Here is a 14,014-nt window from a genome sequence, read left to right as displayed (position 1 = left end):
ATCTAACAAATAGCCCAGAGTGATGCCTGAGTAGCCTGCCGGCCACGCCCACTCTTTTGGCTTGCTGCAGTACTCGCTCGCTGCCTGCTTTTGGTCAAAAGAATTCCTCTGAAGTCCCCGTACCATCTTGTGGCCAAATGGCTATGGTTCAGTAACCCATGTTTAGACTCAAGGAATCAATCTTTTCAATTATGCTGTTACATAGAATGATGTTACTTGATAGGAATTATGAATCTAGATAACATGTTATGGACTCATTAGTGGAAACTCAAGCAAAGTTCATCTTCTGGTGGTACACATATTCATATAATTTTAAAGTTATGAATGACCTGAGCGATGATTCGATCCAACTCCTCTCATTTTGTAGTTGAGCAAACAGAGACACAGGAATTTAGTGTCTTTCCCAAGATCTCTTGCCTTGTAGCTTGCAGAACCGAGGCCTTCCAAGGCGAGCCCTCTTCCTCTACTGTCCAGCTGCCTCTCTCAGGAACTTCCAGTGGCAGAACTACAAATCCTAATCCCTGTCTGTTGGTCTAAACCCATTGGTCCTAAACCCAAGGACCCCGAGGTTTGATATCATTAGCAATTGGGAAAAGCTCTCCCGAAGAATTAACTCTGAAGCAAGCCACTTGCCCAGCAACAGGCACATGACGTGGGCTGAGCTAGCCTCAGAAGACCTTCGGAAACATCCATAGCATACTGTATCCATTTACAGGGAAACAAATCATCACAAACTCTCAAAATCCATGCAGGAGAGAGGTTTACCCATTTTCTCGATGTTTCCAGACCTGCCTGAAGGAACCACACTTAACTACAAGAAGATCAAGCAGACCACACCCAAAGTCATGTTAAACCCCAGCCATCCACTGGATGACGGGGCTGCAAACACCTGTCACAGCTCTTCATGAGCACTGTTTACTCAGGGCCATTTTCCACTTATTACAGAGCAAAAATTATACACTATACTTGGCAAATAATGAAATAATGTGCTGTCAGTGTGTTCTGTTCCAACTTGTATGTGTTTACAGGGAGGTTGGGCTTCGTATATGTTTATGTATTTTTTAGAATAGACATTAGCAATGGTATTGAGTGAAATGTTTTCTCCATTATACAAGCCCAAAAGTAGTAATAAAATCTGAGGATTTTTAAGTAATCTTCAGGAAAATTGAAATCAAAGAATATTCCAGTCTTCAGATTCCTTAGGATGGGGCATAGCCATGCTGTGGCTCAGTGGAAACTCACAACTCTTCTTAAAAATATCTCCCAATTGAGTCATCTAAAAATATTGGATATTTTTTCCTTTGTTGGCATAAACATTGACTCAACGTATGTGGTTTTTTTGTTTGTTTGTTTCCTTTTTCAAAACTTTTAGATCTTTTGATGAAACAGAGTCTGAAGAGTCAAGGTAAGGACTAATCCTCATCAGCCAGGAATAGGATTATGGTTTTGCTAAATGTTTAATCACCCACGATGTGTTTCAAGTTATATTTTTCTTAAAAACCTTTGTTTGGAAATTGGTTTTAAGATTATAAAGATTTGATAGGAAGTTACAGGAGTAACCAGTTAGAATTAAGAGTGGAGGAATAAGAGCCCTACATTGTTTCCTGCAAGTAATCAGAATGTTTTATCAATAATCGTATTACAAGATTTTTAGGAAAGCACGTTTCAGCAATGACTTATTGTATAGATTGTATGTCTGCTTCAAATTCCACAAAGAAATGTTTAGAAGATGAGAGCAGTGCCCATTTGTTTGCTCTCACTCTGTGTGCTATTATTCACCCACACTGTTAGAACATAAACCTTGAGACGTCCCCACACAGCAGTTTGATCCCCTCAAAGCTAGTTTGTAGTGTTTTCTGTTTACCATCGTCCCCTGATGCTGACATGCCTGTTCTTGACCTTTCCAGCAAACTGTCCCACCAGCCTGTGCTGCTGTTCCTCAGGGATCCATACGTCTTGCCTGCAGCCAGCGGTAATCAAACCTGTCATCTGCTAACAGCTCTTTACTGATCTGACCCTGCACCACATAAACCACGTTTTTAATACAGGTCTAACAGAGTGACATTGGTCCAGGGCTTAATAATCTGCCAATAAACCAGTGCTCTTGGTGTAAGAGACATTTAGAATTTTAATTGAGGCCAGCCTTTCAGGAGGAAATGTAATTTTTCTTTCTCTCTTACCAGACTATTTTGAATTAGAGTAATAAGGCAGAAAGGTATTTATGGTCCTTAATTTTTCCGATCATGTCATTTTGGCCTCTGCTTGTTTTTGTCCAGATGCCAGGGTTCAAATTCAAGGCTCTAGTCCTTTTTAAAAATGCCTCTTCCAAAAATCTATGTATATATACATTGCAGGCATATCTCCATTTCTATTTAGATTACAGCATCTTTGATGGCCAACTGTATATTTTTGAAAGTTGCATATTTTAAATACAATTAATTGATTTAAGTATAATGGTAATCAATATTTTCGACTGAGTCTTTTCTCTGCGCAAAGAAATTTAGATTCATCAGAGTCCCTCTCAAAGTGTTCTGTTATGCATCTCTTTATGAGTTCATTTGCATACATTATCTCACTTAATTCCTTAACAACCTTGTGAACTAAGCAGGACAGATACTATCATTGGCTAAATGAGAAAACTGGGGTCCAGGGAAGTCCCTGACTTGTCCACTCTCAGATGGTTGATGGGTGGACCTCTGGTTGCCTGTGTATTCCTTCTGTGCTCTTTGCACATAGTGAATCTTGTTTCTGGGAGTCACTAAATAGTAATAGGTAAATGATCCATTGAAACCCTTCCTATTTCTGACAATAAAACCTTATGAGCAGGAGAAAGGGAACTGCTCTCTATAGCAAGGATGCACGTACTCAGGTCACCCACTTAGCTGTCAGTTTGAAGAAAAGTGGCCAGGACGCAGTCCTGCTCCTCCCTAGGAAGGGCTGAGGGACCCTTCCTAGTAGCACCCTGATCAGAGTGAGCTGCCTTTGCTGTGTAGGAATATGACCTCGTATTCTTTTTCCTTGCAGTAAAGAATAACTTCCTCTCTATAACATTTGCTTATGTTTAACAAATATACATGTTAGTTGATGTCGTGTTAAAATATCATATTTAACAAATATTAATAATGCAACCTAATATAGATTAAATGTTTTATAAATTATTCATATTATTTTTGAAAAATGGCTCCACAGGCACTTTTTCCATGTATTGTTTATGCTCAGATATGTCATGCGTCTGACTGAAATTCCTGCAGAAGTGTAGACAGTAAAATATACTATAGACTAGAATAGCCAGGATACTTGATAGAAGAGGGGACATATTTTATGACCTTTAAATCCAACTCATCCAGCTTATTGAGCAGTTCCTACCATGTGTTCCATGCCTTGTTTGACAATGAAGAACAGGAGGAACTTTCTTGGAAGGAACCTCAGGGGTAAATGTCTTGAGCTGGAAAGAGTAAAACATATGTATCGTTGGTAGCATGGTAATATGGATGAGGACTTGCAAAATAAGGGAACTCCTGTTTGAGAATAAGTGAATCACAGGTTTGATGGATGGGATGGGAGGTATGGGAGGACCAGTCACCAGATCTGTTTTCTTGGAATTTTGACCAATCCAGTTTCATGAATCAGATTCTTGTTATCTTAGAAGTGTTATACTAATGATATATATTCTTGCAAATCTTCAGCATTTAATTTAAAGAGAAACTTTACTTGTATCACATTTTTGTTATGATGCCTCTTAGCAAGATATTAAGGTTATTATTCCAGAGGATATTGCATATGGAAATTTCTTCACAGATGTACTGACCCCCACCCCCCTACAAAGTCAGAGGAGTGTCTGTCTTCAAAGATCTGACATTTAAGCATTATCCTCTTATAAAATACTGATAATCAAATATCTCTTAGCTTTTAACATCAGAAATCAGGAGAATACTCTCTTAACAGATTGAAAAGCATTTGCTTTTTGGTCTTTGATTTGATTTTTCCAAGAAACTCAAAACAACTCTTGCCAAAGTCCCCAGTGATTTCCGTGTGGCTAAAGCCCATAGATATTTTTCAGTCCTCATCTTCCTTGGCCTCTCATGTACTTTAGACATGTTGATAGGTTTCTACTCCTTCAAACAGTGTCTCCCCTTGGCTCTCCCACTTCCTTCCACTCTCTAGCCGCTGACCAGAATGCTGTCATTGACCTTCTCTCCTTCTCACTACACTTTCTTTCAGATAATCTCCTTGTGTGTAGCCTGCCTACCATGTGTGTACACCCGAGTCACAATACTGTATTTCCATCTCAACGCTCTCCTGGGAGCTCCAGACTCTTACCTGTGATTTGTTTGCAAGGCCCTGTGTGAGCTGCTCTAGGCTCATGTTCCTACTGGACCTCCTCATACACTCTGCCCTAGCCACCCTGGAATTTTTCGGGGCCTCAGGTGTGCTGTTTCCTCCACCTTGAGCCTTCTTTTCTCCATCCCATAGCCGGCTGCCTCTCACCCTCCAGGGCTCACATTGAATGCCACGCTTCAGAGAGCCTGTGCTGATTCTCCCTCTCCACAAGCCCCTCCACCCATTCACAATACATGTTCATTAAATAAGCAAAACCCAACAAAAATAACAACAAAACCTGCCCTAAATCACCTTCCTTCTCATCACCTCTCAATGGGAATCAAAGGCAAGAACAGTTTACTGAGTAATGCTGGCAATAATGGACATTGTAGTAAATCATGCATATGATGAAGCCAAAACCCACAGTTTAAAGTAGAGTGGAACAGATGAGAAAACAAACCAAAACGCTGATGATGTTATTTCTGATCGCTAGTTGGTGGACCTTGCTTTAAAACACCTCCATCCCATTCACTTTTTGTCAGAGAACCCTATTTGCTTCCTTTATAGTAATGTCACTATCTTACCTTTGTTCTTTGTCTTTGTCCTCTAAATCCCCAGCATCTAGCATATGTTCAGCTCTCGGTGGACATACATACAGAGCCTTAGCACTTCCTGTTCCCTCTGCCGGGAATGCCCTTCTCCCAGACACCCTCCCAGAGGGCTGCTTGGTCCCTTCCTGCAAGTCGTCCCCCAAATGGCACCATCACTCAGGTCTTCCCTCACTTCCCTGTCTCTGGACCCTCTCCAGCCCATGCCCTGCTGTATTTTTCTCCTTGCCCTGTTCCTGTCACTGCTTGACATATTACCATCGTGGTGGAGTTACCCACAGTATGTAGTGTTATTTTCCTTTATGTCTTTTTTGCTTAACTTATTTAGTTGAATCCTTTTAAGCTAAATATACTTACGATGTAATTTCACTGACCTTCAAATCAACTCATATATTGTGAGTGGCAAAGAATAAAGGCATGTCTGCCACCTTCATGTAATATGCACTTTTTGGGTATCTTTTAGAAAATTAACCAACAGCTCTATTTATGGCAATTGATTTTAATACCCTTCTATGTGGGAGAAATACAATTAGAATTAAAATTAGCTTAGCTAAATTACTGTTTTTTATTGGGCTCTAAATATACATGTGTAAGGCCTATCACAAGCTTTCAAAGATATATTTCATGAAAAACCATTACTTCATGTTGGGGAAAGGCGTGCCCTGAAAAATCAAGTGTCATCAACCAAAAATAACTGGATAGTCGTGTGTTGGAGATTTTCTAAGACATTATTTTGTGTGCTCATTCGCTTGTCTCCCCAATTTTTAAAACAGCCTATAAGGTAGATACTATTATGAAATCCATTTCACAGTTGAGGAAAGAGAGGCACAGAGATGTTCAATAACTCACCTAAGGTCACACAGCTATTACGTGGCCAATCCAGGACACAGAGGCCTCTCAATAAATACTTGTTGAGGTAAACTAGTCACCATATTCTGTCACTTCTTGACTTCCCCTTTGGCAAGTCTCACGGATGCCTCAAACACAAGTTCCAGACCAAGGTGATGATCTTCTGTTTTACTCCTATTCTGGGTCTTCTCCCACCACCCTGTGATTATGCAAGCCAGAAACCCAGGAGGCGTCCTTGGTTTCACCCCTTCTCTCACTAACCACACCTAACCCATCACTTGGTCCCGCCCTTCATTTCTCTAGAATTCCTCCATGGTTCTCCATCCTCAAGCTCGTTTGGGCTGCCACATTGCCCTCTCAAACTACTGCGGTAGTCTCCAAACTGATCTCCTTGTGTCTGCTTTGAACTTGCTCCAGTCCATTCTCCAGTTGGCAGCCAGAATCATGTTTTTCAAAACACAATTCTACTCTGTCCCACTCTGCTTAAACTTCCTCAATAGCTTCCCATTGAGTTTTAGATAAAGCCAGAATTCCTATCTGTTCTTCCCAGGTATGATTGGGCACCCCGGGCCCTCCAGCCTCCTCATTCCCACTTCTCTCACTACGTTGGCCTTCATTTAGGTCTCTGAACCCTCCAGGCTCCCTCTGGCCACAGACTTTCCACCTGGCTAGCTCCCTCTGCCTACCCCTAGCCTCTGAGAGCCTTTCTGCCTCCTCTGATGAGGCAGTAATCCCCTAGTAAATGATTTTATTTACACAGTTGACAATAGAGGTTTGATGTACACTTTTTTTTCTTAAAATATTGGACCACTTTTATTTTCTTAGGTAATAACTGTATTTCTTTAAAGTGTTCAGCTTTAGGATAGTTCCTGGACGTCATTATGTACAGAATAAAGTTTAAAAATTAAACTTCTGAACCATGAGATAGATTGGTTCCCATTCAAGTAACCCATTCACATTTTACCTACTTTAACGACTGGAATGTAGTACAACATACTCTGCACCCCTGGCCTCCCTTCCTATCTCCTATAATAATGTAACTATGTTTTCAAGTTTGGCAGGATGGCTTCTCTTGGAAATTTGCCCTTTTAAGTTAGGAAGACAGACCCCCATCTTACTGCTCTCTTTCGAAGCTAGTCTAGTAGAACAAGTAGACTCAAGACAACTTGGACTAAATGCACTGTAAACCACAATGGAAAAACTGCAGTGAGGTATTCCCAGTAGAAATCTTGGAATTCCTTCAAGTATATTGAGATTTTGTTAGAAATTGAATTGCCAGTGTAATCCATCTTCCTCGTGAGAAAACATTCAGATAAAGAGCTGAGGCCCAGCAGCATTAACCATTAGAACATCCCTTAAATCAATAAGCTACAAATCTGACTGCACATTCCTGCCGCGCCTGGTGGTGCGCTCAAGTGGCTTTAGGCTGAAGCAGCATGACTGATAGCACATCCTCAACCAGGCAAACGCCTGGCGATGCAGATTCCTGTGTTTACTGTAAGCCTTGCCTTGTTCCATTCTACAAAATGCAATTATTGTTTCACATAAGAAAAGCAGTTTTTCTTTCTTTTTTTTCCAGATTTTCCAAATGTGGTTATTGAAGGAGTCCTCCATGGGATATTTTACCCTCATCTACACCCCAGGTAGAAATCCTACATGGCTAAAAGAAGCAAAAGCAAGTTTCGAAGTCACAGTCAAGGAAATCAATACTTACCAAATTAATCTAAATGCTATGATATATAACAGCTCTAGCTAGTGGTAAAGTGTACAGTCCCAGCTTAATTCAGGGCTGGGACATTTCCATTAGAATGGTGCTCTTAAAAATAGAAACTGAACCAGGGCAGTGGTCAGTCTAAGGGCCAAGTGTTTAAGAAGTAAAGTGTAGCTGCCAGCATAGAAACCCACGAAAAGGAGGCCACAGGAGATTCCTGGAAGCACTGAGTGTAGCAAAACAAAGCTACTCTCTGCTTCAGTCGCACCGTTTGCTAATTGAAAATCATATCCTGAATCATACTAAGACTGATCAACTTTGGTAGCTTTTTTGTTCAGATCTTATGACACACTACTCTTCTCACCATGAGATTTTCTCAGCCAGTGATAGTACATTCTGAAATGCTGGCACCAGGAGACAGTCACAGACACACACTGCTAAATGTGAAGATGGAACTAAACTGGAAGTTAAATTATACTGACAATATTATGGCATTTTTAAAGATCATGGCATTTTAATTTATATTAGAGTGGAGTTGCATCATACTCAGGGGTTAGCTTCCAAGGTCAGTACACAGGTAAAATGGGCTATTAGGATGATCCTTGAAAGCCCTTTAGAAGGGTGCCATGTTGGAAACCTGTACATCCACTACAAGTAGCTTTTCACCCCCTTGTTGGAAAAAAAGACTGTTTCTTTGTTTGAAAACCAAGTGAAGTTGTTGGTGTTTGTTTAGGGGTCATTTTGTTTAAAAAAAAAAAAAAAAAAAAAAAAAGCACATACCTTTTAACACTAGAATCATAGCCTTGCAAGATGCTTGCCCCGCTAGTGGCAGATGCGAACTGACAAGGAGCGAAGCACCCGCCCAGCGGATGGACAGCACCCACCTGGGTTTCCTTGAGGGTGTGCATTCATCATAGGTGGGATCACCACAGGATTTCATGTTATTTTCCTTATGGCTTCCTTTTCACTGACCTCATGTGTTGAGTTAATGTAAGTTAAAGGTGTTTATGATATAGTTCCTCTGTACATCATACTTTGAGTAGTAAAGGATAAAAGCATATGTACTACCTATATGTATGTGCTGTATGTGGGCATTTCATTGAGATCTAATTAATAGCTAGCCTATTTATGGTTATTCATTTTAATAAGTTCTGTGGGGGGCAAGTATTTAAAATCAAAACTAATAACTACATCATGGTTTTTGATTAGGATCTAAATATTCAGGTTTTAAGCCTGCTGCAAACTTTTAAAGTTATTATAGATTATGTTACTACATGTTGGAAACAAGCAAGAACTAAATAATCAAGTGTTGTCAACCAAATATAACTTAATAGTTGGGTATTGGAGATTTTTTTTTAATGTTTTTATGTTATTAGCTATTTGGAGTTAAATAAAAACAAAGAACAAGGAAATATTTGAGTTTGTCTTCTGCTCCTAAGATTTCATTGGAAACATAGTTTGTATCTGTCTATTTACACACGCACACACACACATATGCACGCACAAAACCTCTCACACATTCACATAGATGTTTATTTCTTTTTTTTTTTTTTTTTTTTTTTTTGAGACGGAGTCTCGCTCTGTCGCCCAGGCGGGAGTGCAGTGGCCGGATCTCAGCTCACTGCAAGCTCCGCCTCCCGGGTTTATGCCATTCTCCTGCCTCAGCCTCCCGAGTAGCTGGGACTACAGGTGCCCGCCACCTCGCCCGGCTAGTTTTTTGTATTTTTTAGTAGAGACGGGGTTTCACCGTGTTAGCCAGGATGGTCTCGATCTCCTGACCTCGTGATCCACCCATCTCGGCCTCCCAAAGTGCTGGGATTACAGGCTTGAGCCACCGCGCTCAGCCAGATATTTATTTCTAATATGATAAGAGGAGGAGGAGAAATTAGAACCCTTGTAACTGTACATTGCTTGTGGAAGTGTGAAATGGTTGCAGCCTCTGTGGGAAATGGTATAACTTCTTCAAAAAATTAAGCATTGAATTGCTATGTGATTCAGCACTTCCACTTCTGGATATATACCTAAAAGAAGAAAGCAGGGACTCAAACAGCTATTTGTATAATAGTTTGGCTGTGTCCCCAACCAAATCTCATCTTGAATTGATCTTAGTTCCCATAATGACCGCAGGTCGTCAGAGGGACCTGCCGGGAGGTAATTGACTCATGGGGGCAGTTACTCCCATGCTGCTGTTCTTATGATAGTGAGTGAGTTCTCATGAGATCCGATGGTTTTATAAGGGGCTTTTCCCCCTTTTGCTTGGCACCTCTCCTTCCTGCCATCATGTGAAGAAGGATGTGTTTGCTTCCCCTTCTGCCATGATTGTAAGTTTCCTGAGGCCTCTCCAGCCATGTGGAACTGTGAGTCAATTAAATTTCTTTCCTTTATAAATTACTCAGTCTTGGGCAGTCCTTTATAGAAATGTGAGAACGGACTAATACATTTATCCATGTTCATAGCATATATTCATAGTAGCCAAAAGATGGAAACAACCCAAGTGTCCAGTGATGGATGAATGTATAAAAAGGAAATTCTGACACATGCTACAACATAGATGAACCTTGAAGACATTCAGAGACATAAGCCAGTCAAAAAAAAGCAAATACTGTATGATTCCATTTCTATGAAGTATCTAGAATACTCAAATTTATAGAGACAGAAAGTGGAACTTCGGTTGACAGAGGCTGGGGGAAAAGAGGAAATGGGGAATTAGTGTTTAATGGGTTTCAGCTGGGGAAGATGAAAGCGTTCTGGAGCTGGACGGTGGCGATTGTTGCTTAACAAGGTAATGTACTTAATGCCATAGTATTGTACACGAAAAATGGTTAAAATAAATTTTATGTCAGTATCTTTTACCACAATAAAAGCCATAAAGGCTTTTGAATGAGTGCAGGCTCAGAGAGTAAGGGTGTAGTGAACAAGTAACACTGTCTGTCATGGGTGCAGGAGAGCTTTTGGCACACATACCAGTTAGTAGTCTCACATCCCTGGCAACCTCTACAATCCTAAACAGTAGTTCTAAACCAGAGAGTGCATCAGAATCAGTTGGGATTCTGAATCAATAAATCTGGCCAGAGACCTGTCCTTGGGTGGTTAGAAACACCACCGAGTTGACTCTGATAAACACCTGTATTAGTGACCACCAATTGAGGGAGATGGTTTATGACCTACCCTTTAGCCATCTCCTTGAATTATTTATTGACTTTTGTAAGTCCTTCAGAATCCAGTACCAAGAGAACATCTGTTCAATACTTGGGGGTGTTATATGAGGCCACAGAAAGAGACTGAAGAAGCAGGAAGGACAAATTTGGGTAGTGGTCTCAATAGATGCCCTAGACATAATTGGGAAGTTGTATATTCATTCATTCACTCGTTTGCTCAATGAAATGCATTTGGGTTCCCCCACTGGATTAAGGCACTGTGTTAATTACCTAAAGAATACAGATGTAATCCTTGCTTTCTGGAATTCTTGGTCATTTACTAGGAAGCGTTTTTCCATCTTAATGAATTGGACATAAAGTTCAGTGATTAAGGCTATTTTCCTCCAGTCTCTCTGCTCCTTGCAAGTAATCATTTTCATTTTGGCTTTGTTTTGGTTTTTATCCTTGATGATAATTACAGATTTTGAATTCAGCAGTGGAAACCAGGGAAGTAGCAGGCACTAACTCAAAACCAAAACGTCTGCAACGTTTGTTTTCTGTCTGTGCAGATACATAGTGACAGACTGGATTCTGATGAGGGCGAAGGGGCATCTATTTTTGTGTGATGGGAAGGAGGGCATATTATCTATGTTAAGTCATTGGAATACACCTAATTTACTAGAAAAAAAATTTGTGTCCTAAGAGTGTGATTGTAAATCTGGTCTATAGAATGTGAACCATTTTCTGTCTTCATTACACTTAACAGTAGTTACAGCGACATCGTTGGTGTCCCTAGCTACAATATTCTACGTCATTTAGATACTCCTGTGTACTCCTATGTACTGAGTTTCTACTGGATGCCATATGTTGTTGGACTAGGGTTTTGCATATTTTATCACGTTAAGTTCTTTACAGAGTAGTTTTTAGTGCCCCATTTTATTGAAGAAGAAATTGAAGATCAGAGACATTAATAAAAATAGTAGCTAACATGAGTGAATACTAATTTAGGGGCCAAGAGGCACTGGGCTAAATCGTGTTCATGGACTATCTCATTGAAGCTTCACCACATCTTTAAAGATGTGTGTATTCTTATTCCACTTTATAGTGAGAAAAGGGAAGCTTAGAGAAGTGAAATAACTTGACCAAGGATACCAGTTAATAAGGGATCTGGATTTGAATCTTTCATCTACAGAGCTTGGGTGAATCCACTCCCTAATCAACCTCACAATAGAATTGTATTTATGTGCTTTTTTGGAGATGGGGTCTCCCGCTGTCACCCAAGCCGGAGTACAGTGTCATGATCTCAGCTCACTCCAGTCTCCACCTCCTGGAAAAAAGCAGTCATCCCACCTCAGCATACAAAGTAGCTGGGACTACGGGCACATGCCACTACGCCCAGCTGAGAGAGACAGAGAGAGAGAGAGAGAGCTCTTATATATATTATATATATATGTATATATCTTGATTATGATATATATAATATATATATAATATATATATATATTTCTGTATTTTCTGTAGAGACAGGGTTTCACCACGTTGCCCAGGCTAGTCTTGAACTCCTGGGCTCAAGCAATCCTCCCATCTCAGCCTACCAAAGTGCTGGGATTATAGTTGTGTGGCCTATGTGCAATTCCGAACCAGACATGAATGCTTAAGTCAGAAAGAACTAGTATTGCAGTAGCTGCTAATATTTCCACAATGTTATAAGTTGCAAAGTGCTTTCCCATCTGACTTGATTAAACCAAGCTCCGTGCTAACAGAAGCCTCCTCCCAGGGCTCTCTGATTTCATTTTTACTGCAGTCCATTCTCGACAAAATAACCAAGGTGATCTTTTTAAAATGTTGATCAGATCACATAACTTTCTTGCTCAAAGTACACCAGTAGATTCCATTCCCACTAAGAAAAACATTTAAATTTCTGCTGCCCTCTCTAAATTCTTTCTACATTCTTCCTACAGGTGCTCACTGGCAACAGTGGCCTTTCAGTTCTAGAACATGCCAACCTTGGTCTCCACAAGACCTTTGGACCTACCAGTCTCTACCTGAAACCCTTTTCATCCCTCTTCAAAAGCTGACTCATTCTTACCCATTAGGTATCAGCTTAAATGTCACCTTTTCAAAGAGTTCCTCTTCAGTCACCCCATCTAAAGTAGCACCCTAGGCCCCCCTCCAAACCATTATTCTATTGTTACTTCCTTCAGAGCTGCTATCACCATCTGAAGTTATCCTGTTTATTTGTGTACTTGTTACTGCCTTCCTCCTTCAAAGAATGTGAACTCCATCAGAGCAGGGGTAGCATCTGACTTGTGGACGGTTTCTCCAGTGCGAGACCCAGAGCCAGCGTTAAGAACAACTGTTGAATGGGAGAGTGGATGGCAGCCTGTGTTCTGGCCCCCAGTTCAGTGCTGGCTGCAGATTCTGTAGCAGGGGTTTCAGAACTGTGCTTTGAGTAAATGACCTTGAAATCAGGACCGGCTAACATCTTCCCAGGTTCCAATTGTGATTTTTTACGTCCTCCTTGTTCTTGAAAACAGTGACTGTCTATAGTTTGCTCACCAGTCTGACACAGAGTGGTTAATGGATTATGTAACTACATATTTGGATGATCTCTTAAATGTTTATTCTTTTTACAAATACCTAAGCTAATTCAGTGATTACAAACCATAGCTTTGTGACACCCCAGGGCAGTGGTTTTCAAAGTGTGGACTCTGGGGCCGGGCACGGTGGCTCAAGCCTGTAATCCCAGCACTTTGGGAGGCCGAAATGGGCGGATCACGAGGTCAGGAGATCGAGACCATCCTGGCTAACACGGTGAAACCTCGTCTACTAAAAATACAAAAAACTAGCCGGGCGAGGCGGCTGGCGCCTGTAGTCCCAGCTACTCGGGAGGCTGAGGCAGGAGAATGGTGTAAACCCGGGAGGTGGAGCTTGCAGTGAGTTGAGATCCGGCCACTGCACTCCAGCCTGGGCGACAGAGCAAGACTCCGTCTCAAAAAAAAAAATGTGGACTCTGAACCAGTAGCATCAGCATCACCCAAGAACTTTGTACAACTTTTCATGCCCTATCCCAGACTTGCTGAATCAGGCAGTCTGGAAATCTGACTAGCCCTCCGGGTGATTCTGATGCACCATAAAGTTTGAGAACCACAGTCCTGGGGCAGTTCAAATTATTTTCATGTTGTGCATTTTAAAATGTTCAATTTCTTTTTAATTAGAAAAAACAAAAAAACACCTCAATACTTCTAGAAGGAGCAGGCACAAAATCAAACAGAATGCCAGCATGGCTACTGCAAGAGGCCGGTGACTTTGTAGTGGGAGTTTCAGGCATGAGCCACCCTTTAAAGCAACAGTCCAGTGCTCAGCAACTCAAGCAAATATCAGGATGA

At 41.0% G+C, this 14,014-nt stretch overlaps 1 protein-coding gene across 2 annotated transcripts in view; it reads left to right on the top strand.

Annotated features, from left to right (window-relative positions):
• SNX24 (sorting nexin 24) overlaps nt 1–14,014 on the top strand; it is a 183,994-nt gene extending 169,980 nt beyond the window's left edge. The window contains exons 5-8 of one of the 2 annotated variants that reach the window (XM_023197171.1): nt 1,373–1,405; nt 1,908–1,972; nt 7,357–7,420; nt 13,844–14,014. In XM_023197171.1, coding sequence (XP_023052939.1) covers nt 1,373–1,405; nt 1,908–1,972; nt 7,357–7,420; nt 13,844–13,874 — 193 coding nt within the window. In that variant the 3' untranslated portion in view covers nt 13,875–14,014. Of the gene's footprint in view, nt 1–1,372; nt 1,406–1,907; nt 1,973–7,356; nt 8,901–13,843 lie in introns of those variants that run through there. The other variant, XM_023197180.1, reaches the window with a different exon arrangement.

This window comes from Piliocolobus tephrosceles, chromosome 4 (assembly GCF_002776525.5).
Source record: "Piliocolobus tephrosceles isolate RC106 chromosome 4, ASM277652v3, whole genome shotgun sequence".
NCBI classification, from domain to species: domain Eukaryota; kingdom Metazoa; phylum Chordata; class Mammalia; order Primates; family Cercopithecidae; genus Piliocolobus; species Piliocolobus tephrosceles.
Note: the sequence above shows the minus strand (reverse complement) of the source record. Positions and strands in the feature narration are given on the sequence as shown.